The sequence below is a fragment of the Gobio gobio genome (genome assembly GCF_949357685.1).
Source record: "Gobio gobio genome assembly, chromosome: 5".
Classification (NCBI taxonomy): domain Eukaryota; kingdom Metazoa; phylum Chordata; class Actinopteri; order Cypriniformes; family Gobionidae; genus Gobio; species Gobio gobio.
This window is the reverse complement of record NC_137101.1, coordinates 53,761,279-53,770,225: the sequence shown is the minus strand read 5'-3', so window position 1 is coordinate 53,770,225 and position 8,947 is coordinate 53,761,279. Positions and strand designations below refer to the sequence as shown.

General features: G+C 39.2%; 1 protein-coding gene across 1 annotated transcript; it reads left to right on the top strand.

The window, feature by feature from the left end:
• Positions 1 to 5,936: 5,936 nt before the first annotated feature.
• On the top strand, positions 5,937 to 7,868 carry LOC307126331 (general transcription factor II-I repeat domain-containing protein 2; the record flags this gene model as incomplete). Its single annotated transcript, XM_079816795.1, has 1 exon — positions 5,937 to 7,868. The coding sequence occupies one exon, from the start codon at positions 5,937 to 5,939 to the stop codon at positions 7,866 to 7,868; it is 1,932 nt and encodes a 643-aa protein (XP_079672921.1).
• Positions 7,869 to 8,947: the final 1,079 nt, after the last annotated feature.

The window sequence follows — 8,947 nt, the reverse complement described above, 5'->3', positions numbered from 1 at the left end:
TTGAGAATGAAACCAACCTGTTTGTTCCTCAGTTTCTTCATCTTTCACTCTCAATGTTTCCTCAATCTTCACGTCTTCACTCTCCTCTTTAATAAACGCCATCTTTATGTAGAAGTGGATCTCAGTCGCTTCACCAGGAGTTTTTCTGCGCTTTTGTCCTGTTTAAGATGAGAATAATTAACAGAAACAAATCCACACTATTTCTCTGCGTCTCAATCAGCTCTAGTTCAGTAGTTCAGTTAACACATTTAAGCCCACATAGCCTATAGTTGTCATTTTCCTTTTGTAAGTATTTTTTGGATGCTATCCATGTTTTATATCTCAATGACATGCAAGCAAACAACCAAATAAAGGATTTCAAGAAAAGAAAAAAAAAGGTATTCACTTCCTTCCTGTCACATAAGGCTGCCAACTTCCTACCCCTACTTCCAGGAAGCATGGCGAAGTCCAACCCTCCCAAAGAAAGGTTATTTTCATGTTACTAATAAGAATTTTTTGTTGACATATATATCTCTACATAATCGTGAAAGTCTCAGGAATCATCCAAATAAAACAAATCTTACAAGAGATCTCTATATCTATATTGCTTTCCTGGTGCTCGTGTTCTCGATGTCGCTGCGCAGGTTCCCGAGATCCTGAACGGTGACGAGCGCATCGGAGCTGTTGTGTTGCACGCGGGAACGAACGACACCAAGCTGCGGCAGACGGAGGTTCTGAAGAAGGACTACAAGAGCCTGATCGAGACGGTGCGCAGAACATCGCCTGAAGCATCGATCATCGTGTCTGGACCTCTTCCCACGTACCGACTAGGACATGAAAAGTTCAGTAGATTATTTGCTCTAAATGAATGGTTAATGTCATGGTGTAATGAACAGAAGCTGCTCTTTGTAAATAATTGGAATCTGTTTTGGGAGCGACCTAGGCTCTTCCGTCCCGATGGCCTTCACCCCAGCAGAATCGGAGCGGCTCTTCTGTCGGACAACATCTCCAGGGCGTTACACACCAACATATGACTAGTAAGTCAAAGTCCAGATCACATTCTTTGCTGTCCTAACTTAACTGACATAAGTACCAATGTAGAACATTATATAGAAACTGTGTCTATTCCCCGTTTAGTGATGTCAAACATTAAATCTACTGTAGGATCTAGGAAAAATCTAATTGTGATTAAACCAGAAAATCTCAATATTAGTGAACAAAAACAATTCTGTCCTAACTTAACTGACATAAGTACCAATGTAGAACATTATATAGAAACTGTATCTATTCCTCGTTTAGTGAGGTCAAACATTAAATCTACTGTAGGATCTAGGAAAAATCTAATTGTGATTAAACCAGAAAATCTCAATATCAGTGAACAAAAACAATTTCTAAAACTAGGTCTAAGGCGGTTATTGTAAATGAAATGGTCACAGATAATAGTTTCGATGTACTTTGCCTTACTGAAACCTGGCTTAAGCCAAATGATTATTTCGGTCTTAATGAGTCTACTCCGCCAGGATACTGTTATAAGCATGAGCCCCGTCTGATTGGTCGTGGCGGCGGTGTTGCAACAATCTATAGAGATATTCTTAATGTTACTCAGAAAACAGGTCACAGGTTTAATTCGTTTGAAGTACTAGTGCTAAATGTTACGCTCTTAGATGTAAGAAAGAAATCCGTATTATCTCTAGCCTTGGCTACTGTGTATAGACCTCCAGGGCCCTATGCGGATTTCTTAAAAGAGTTTGCAGACTTTCTCTCAGATCTATTGGTCAACGTCGATAAAGCATTAATTGTTGGAGATTTTAACATACACGTAGATAACACAAATGATGCGTTAGGGGCTGCGTTTACAGATCTATTAAACTCCTTTGGGGTTAAGCAAAACGTCACTGGTCCCACTCACCGTCTTAATCACACACTAGATTTAATTATATCCCATGGAACCAACCCAACCGATATAGATATTATACCGCAAAGTGATGATGTCACTGACCATTACATGGTAACTTGCATACTGCGTACTGCTGAAATCTGTCATGTTGCGCCACGTTATCGACCAGGCAGAACAATCATTCCAACCACTATAGATAGATTCTCAAAAAGCTTACCTGATCTGTCTCAGCTACTCAGTGAACCCAAACAAACAGATGAACTAGAGGAAATGGCTAGCAGTATGAGCACCATTTTCCCTAGCACATTAGAAATTGTTGCACCAATTAGATTAAAAAAGGTTAGAGAGAAACCTAAAGCACCATGGTACAACAGTGCTACACATGTTATCAAGAGAGAAACTCGTAACTTAGAGCGTAAATGGAAACAAACTAATTTAGAGGTCTTTAGAATCGCGTGGAAAGATAGTATGTCACGTTATAAAAAGGCCCTAAAAGCAGCCAGGGCTGAGCATCTCCGCAAACTAATAGAAAATAATCAAAATAACCCAAGGTTTTTATTTAACACCGTGGCTAGACTAACAAATAAACAAGCATCGCCTGAGCAAAATATTCCGTTACAGTTTAGTAGTAATGATTTTATGAATTTCTTCACTGAGAAAATAGAAAGCATCAGAAACAAAATTGTAAATGTACAATCTTTAATGATGTCTTATGATTCAACCGCAATTATCGCCCCTCAAGAACTACTACACCGCTTTACAACCATAGGACAGGAAGAGCTAAATAAACTTATCATTGCATCTAAACCAACAACATGTTTATTAGATCCAATACCCACTAAACTACTGAAAGAGTTGTTACCTGTAGTGGAAGAGCCTCTTCTCAATATTATTAACTCGTCTGTATCTTTAGGTCATGTTCCAAGAATATTCAAGTTGGCAGTCATAAAACCTCTCATTAAGAAGCCACAATTAGATCATAATACCCTAGCAAATTACAGACCAATTTCAAATCTTCCATTCATGTCTAAAATACTAGAAAAAGTTGTGTCCGCTCAATTGTGCTCTTTCTTGCAAGAAAATTATATCTATGAAAAATTTCAATCAGGATTCAGGCCGCATCACAGCACAGAAACTGCACTCGTTAAAATCACAAATGATTTACTTCTAGCTTCTGACCAAGGCTGTATCTCAATACTAGTTCTACTTGATCTTAGTGCTGCGTTCGATACTATAGATCATAAAATACTCTTAGATCGACTTCAAAATTATACTGGTGTCCAGGGACAGGCATTAAACTGGTTTAGATCGTACTTATCAGACCGCTACCATTTTGTCTGTCTAAATGGGGAAAAATCAAAGATGACGTCAGTAGACTATGGGGTGCCGCAGGGATCCGTGTTAGGCCCACTGCTATTCTCAATATATATGCTGCCACTTGGTAATATTATAAGAAAACATGGAATTAATTTCCACTGTTAAGCTGATGACACTCAATTATATATTTCATCACGACCGGATGAAAACGCTAAATTATCTAAACTGACAGCGTGTGTTGAAGATATTAAATACTGGATGACGTGTAATTTTCTGCTATTAAATTCAGATAAAACTGAGGTATTACTTATTGGTCCAAAACACTGCCCACAAAACCTCTCACAAAACAACTTGACCTTGGAAGGATGTCCTGTCACTTTATCCACTACAGTAAAAGACCTGGGTGTTATATTAGACCGCAACTTGTCATTCGAAAATCATATTTCATATGTTACAAGAACGGCATTTTTCCACCTTAGAAACATTGCTAAGCTACGTAACATGCTATCTATTTCTGATGCAGAAAAGTTAGTTCATGCATTCATGACCTCGAGATTTGATTACTGTAATGCTTTATTAGCTGGTTGTCCTGCATCCTCAATAAACAAACTACAGTTAGTCCAAAACGCAGCTGCTAGAGTTCTTACTAGGTCAAGAAAATATGATCATATAACACCAATTTTATCATCTCTTCACTGGTTACCTATCAAGTTCCGTATCAATTACAAAGTATTGCTACTGACCTATAAAGCCCTAAATGGTTTAGCTCCAGTGTAAGATCACTAAACTCGAGGCTTCTGGTCATTCCTAGGATATCTAAGTCCACTAAAGGAGGGAGGGCATTTTCACATTTAGCTCCTAAACTCTGGAATAGTCTTCCTGATATTGTTCGAGGTTCAGACTCGCTGTCCCAGTTTAAAACTAGATTAAAGACGCATCTCTATAGCCAAGCATTCACATTATAATTACCTTTTATACTACAGTTAAATCGGATCAAAAGCATTAATATAATATTCTGAACAGCAGCTATGCTAATCATTTCCCATCTGCTTTTCTGTTGTTATCTCGGGACACTAGTCCCGAGGTAAATAGTTCATCAGCTCCAGTTTGTATCCAGCCTCTCATGGAGACTTCGGATGCCCCGACACCTGTGATGAGACGACTCAACGCCTGTGAAGAGACGACTCAACGCCAGCGTTGTTATGGCCTAAATTAATACACGATTGATTAACTTTTTCGAACATTTTTCTTTAACATTGTCTTTCTAACATTTTTTAATGTACATTTATGAAATGCACTTTCTGTAAAGCTGCTTTGAAACAATGTGTATTGTGAAAAGCGCTATACAAATAAATTTGAATTTAATTGAAATTGAATATAATCCAGTCCGGTGCAAAAAGTTGATTTTGTTTGTCATATTCCTCATTACTAAGTAATGATTTCTTTATGACGTCACATCACCACACCAAGATAAATGTCTGTCTACTATTTTTACCAGATTATCCCCATATATTAAAATGAAAACAAATGTGATAAAAACAAACATGTTTGTTTAAGTGTATGAGTTTTTTTCACATTGTAGAAACGTATTTATGTTTTTTATCAAGTTACCATGTGTCCTTAAAATGTTACAGAAATGTAAATTACCATTGTGCTATTAAATATATTTCAATGATACATTCAACTCTGAATTTTTTTATGCACTTCTGTGCTTTTAGACTCAGCAGTAAACGGGACTTTTATTTTGGTATCTACGGGTGACGTCATAAGGTCGCGCCGCTCTGCTGCATCTGTTGTGATTCTGCTGAAGAAAGGTTTGTGTTTTAAGCTTTTAAAGTGTTTAAAGCAAAACAGAATGAGTGATATATTATTAAATAATATTGTTTTATCTACACGTATCAGCGTTGTGTGAGTAAAGTAACAGAATAAACTCATGAGTAACAGAAGGAGCGGCTCATTTCGCTCTTTATCGTGAATCAGTTCAAACATGAGTTCAGTCTCTGGAGAGAGAACCGGAGCTTTAGACTCTCCGAGTCAATTGAACCGATTGATTCACAACAAATGATTCAGTGACTCGAAGCGCTCTATTTCTATCTCTATCTCGATTTCATTATGAAATCTGCTATAACGAACATAAAGTCATTATTTGAATCAAGACGGGAGAACAAGTTAAATAAATCATTCAATAGCTACAAATCATTAAATAGCTACAATGCTGAGTATATTAAGGATTTGTATAATTTGCATTCTTTTATTAATTTTTTGTGTTAGTTTTGAGTATTTTTGTCTCATCAGCAGGCCTGGACTGGTAATCTGGCATACCGGGCAAATGCCCGGTGGGCCGACGCACTTGGTGCCGCCGCCGCGTCACTGCGATATGATTTTTTTAATAAACGTAAAATTGGCCAACGACCGGCCCATAAAGCAGAGGCAGACAGCGGCCCATTGGTTCATTTTCCATACTGACACTAAGCTGGCCCAATCAGATCTCTTAACAGGCTCCACTCCTCCCCCTCTGTTTCTTGTGTCAGATCATGCAGTGGCTCAGAGCCAAAAATCTGTGGATTTGATTAGGACAGAGGTTGGCAACCCGCGGCTCTAGAGTAAAAAATGTGTATAATAAATATTAAATTTCAACATTTCTGTCAACGAAGATTTGCGTCATAGCCTGCGACACACGTTTCAGCGCGGCGCGTGCAGACAGGTGGCTGTTGTAAATAAACCGGTGGGTGTGTCATGGGCCATGGAGAGAAAAAAGAGAAAGATAGCTGATGAGAACAGAGAATTCAACGAAGAATGGACCGAATCATTTGCTTTCATTGCCAATGCGAAAGGGTTGCCTGTATGTTTGCTTTGTAATGAGAAGTTGTCAAATAACAAAAAGAGTAATTTGGAAAGACATTTCCAGGGAAGACATGCTAAATTTGCATCCGACCACCCAGTTGGGAGTGAGAGAAAAAGTGCGATTGCAGCACTTCTGGGGAAATTAGAGGATCGCAAAGATAGATTTAAGAAGTGGATTGCATCTCCAAACTCCACTACTGCTGCTAGTTTTGTTGCAGCCCGGGAGATAATAAAGCGTGGAAAACCGTTCACAGATGGTGATTACATGAAGGATTCATTCATCAAAATATCAGAGCACCTATTTTCAGACTTTAAAAACAAAACGGAGATAATACAGAAAATTAAAGACATGCCTCTCTCCGCAAAGACAGTGAAGGAAAGGGCCATTAAAATGGCAGGCAACATCACCAATCGGCAAATCAAGGACATTAATTCAGCTCCAGCATACTCAATTGCCTGTGATGAGTCGTGTGATGTGATCGATATCGAACAGACAGCGTTGTTATGCAGGTATGTGAACTCTGATGGGCCGCAAGAAGAAATGATCGAATTAATACCACTGAAAGGCCAAACACGGGGGGAGGACATATGTGAGGCTGTGCTGAAGTGTTTAAATGACAAAGGAATAAACACCAACCACCTGATTTCAGTGGCTACAGATGGGGCACCCAGTATGAGAGGGTCGCAAAAGGGGTTTGTGACTTTAATACAGAAAGTGTTGGATCGAAATCTGCTTGCATTTCACTGCATCTTGCACCAAGAAGCACTGTGTGCACAAACATTCCCACCGGAGTGTATGGAGGTGATGAACCTTGTCATCCAGATGGTGAACAAGATAATTGCAAAACCATTAAACCACCGTCAGTTCCGTGAATTGCTAGATGAAGTTGACAGTGAATATTCTGATCTCCTGCTACACAACAAAGTCCGCTGGCTATCCAGGGGTGAGGTTTTGCGTCGCTTTGTTGCTTGTTTAGAACACGTGAAAACATTCCGGAAAAGCAAAGAACTGAACTACCCACAACTGGAAGACACCGAGTGGCTGGAAAAACTGCACTTTATGGTGGATATGACAAGTCACCTAAACATGCTCAATAAAAGTCTCCAGGGGCGGGGAAACACTGCACTGCAAATGCTGGAAGCTGTTTTGTCATTCGAGCGCAAGCTGACTGTATTAGCCAGAGATGTACAGCGAGGCGTGCTCTCTCACTTCCCCTCCCTGAGAGAGTTCAAAGCTGCCCATCATGATCACACACTCAACGGTGATTATTTACAAGGTGCGATCGTTAATATGCAAGCTGCATTTGGGAGCAGATTTAGCGAGTTCCGAAAGGAAAAAATGACACTATCTTTCCCTGTCACACCCCTGGAGATTGACCCGTCCTTATTGAACACATTCCCAGGAGTAAATCAAGCTGACCTTGAAATGGAAATGGCCGATATAGCTGACAAAGATTTGTGGGTGTCCAAGTTCAAAAGTCTGACAGCCAAGCTTGAAGACGTCACTCGTCAGAAAGCCTATGCTGCCCAAAGCCACAAATGGAGCGAAATTGAAAGCCTCCCAACACCTGAGAAACTTGTGTTTGAAACATGGAATGCTCTTCCTGACAGTTATAGGAACATGAAGAAATATGCATTTGGAGTATTATCCATCTTTGGATCAACATACCTGTGCGAGCAGATATTCTCAAACATGAACTACATCAAATCCAAATACCGCACCCGCCTCACAGATGAGAACTTGCAGTCCTGCGTGAAGATTAAAGTTTCATCTTACATGCCCGATGTTGAGAAGCTGTCCAGTGATGTCCAAAAACAGAAGTCACATTAAACGGGTGAGAACACAATCCTGTCAGGCGCATATTTAGTAACAAAGTGGCTGTTTTTATTAAGTGATTTCTGATTTTTGTCAGAATATATTTGGAATGACACTTATAGGGATATTATTGTGTTTTATTGCTCAGGTCCGAGGATTGCTGCGTTGTATATTGCGTGTTGCTGAGATAAGAGGGGGAAAAGAGAAGAGGATGCTGCTGCGTTTTACCCTTGCACTGACTTACTTGGCATGTGCAGAAAACTAAAGAGAGGAGGATAATGCACAGAAATGCACTGAAATCAAAATTAAACTGGCTTATTTTCGTTTTATATAGCCTACCTTTTCAAAAGGCTGCTGTTTTATTTTTTATAATTGCAGGCTGCGTTTTAACTGCGTTGTATTGCACTCTGTTGCCCAGATAAGGAGGGAAAGAGAAGAGGATTGTTATTGTTATTGTTATTGAGGTTTGAAGAGGACTGCATTTTATTTCCATGGGGGAAATTACAGGAGGTCTATGCACATTCCATTTTTCCGTTCCACATTCCGTTTTTTTCGAATCCTCAAAATAAAAATAACACCAAAAATCTGATTTCTTTATTGCATTTCTATAATTTCATCAATACAAAAAAACATAATTAATATTGTAATGGAAGTTAAACTTAAAGCACCAAATATCGCACAGCAGAGTAGTCACGTGGTGCGTCATTGATGCGCTGCAGGGAAAATAAACATTTAATCATGAATGCTCATTATGTATTTGTAGCCTACTTAGTCATTTTGATAGTAGGCTAATATAGCTAATATACACTTACAGCCTGTGTTGCCTTCATATAAGGCTTTTAATTTTTTGCGGCTCCAGACAGATTTGTTTTTTGTTTTTTTGGTCCAATATGGCTCTTTGAACATTTTGGGTTGCCGACCCCTGGATTAGGAGGATGGAGAAACAAAAGCGCAAGTGCAAGTTGCGGGCAAAAAAATAAAAAAATCTAGAGGCTGATGCCTCAACATGTGCAAAAATAACAGACATGTTTAGTGCTGTAGCTTCAGTTAACGTTACCTGACGACATGCAAAAACAGGTAAACATAGAACATGG